This window comes from Buceros rhinoceros, unplaced genomic scaffold, assembly GCF_000710305.1.
Source record: "Buceros rhinoceros silvestris isolate BGI_N320 unplaced genomic scaffold, ASM71030v1 scaffold20499, whole genome shotgun sequence".
In the NCBI taxonomy this organism is placed as follows: Eukaryota; Metazoa; Chordata; class Aves; order Bucerotiformes; family Bucerotidae; genus Buceros; species Buceros rhinoceros.
Window position 1 is genome coordinate 1 of NW_010432344.1, and position 265 is coordinate 265.

The following is a 265-nucleotide window of genomic DNA, read 5'->3' on the forward strand; positions in this document are numbered from 1 at the left end:
GTCCTGACACTGGGTATGGCCATGACCTCCCAGGCCTGGCGCAGGTTGGTGGACTGGAGCCTGCAGGTGACCGACTCGAGTTTGCAGGTAACCAACTGGAGCCGAGGAGGCAGAACGATGAACCAGGAAAGCAACCAGCGAGGGGCAGCGACGCCTGCCCTGAGACCTGCAGCGCCTGCCCTGAGACCTGCAGCGCCTGCCCTGAGACCTGCAGCCCCTGGCAGGCTGGCAGTGGCAGGGGGCAGCCACCAGCGCGCACAGGGAG

The 265-nt window shown here is 66.8% G+C and overlaps 1 protein-coding gene across 1 annotated transcript in view; it reads left to right on the forward strand.

The window, feature by feature from the left end:
• Positions 1 to 6: 6 nt before the first annotated feature.
• The window catches only part of RNF26 (ring finger protein 26), a gene marked incomplete at its 5' end in the record, with an annotated part of 787 nt that continues 528 nt past the window's right edge, over positions 7 to 265 (forward strand). Inside the window, one exon of the mRNA XM_010143756.1 lies at positions 7 to 220. Coding sequence (XP_010142058.1) covers positions 7 to 220 — 214 coding nt within the window. The remainder of the gene's footprint in view (positions 221 to 265) is intronic.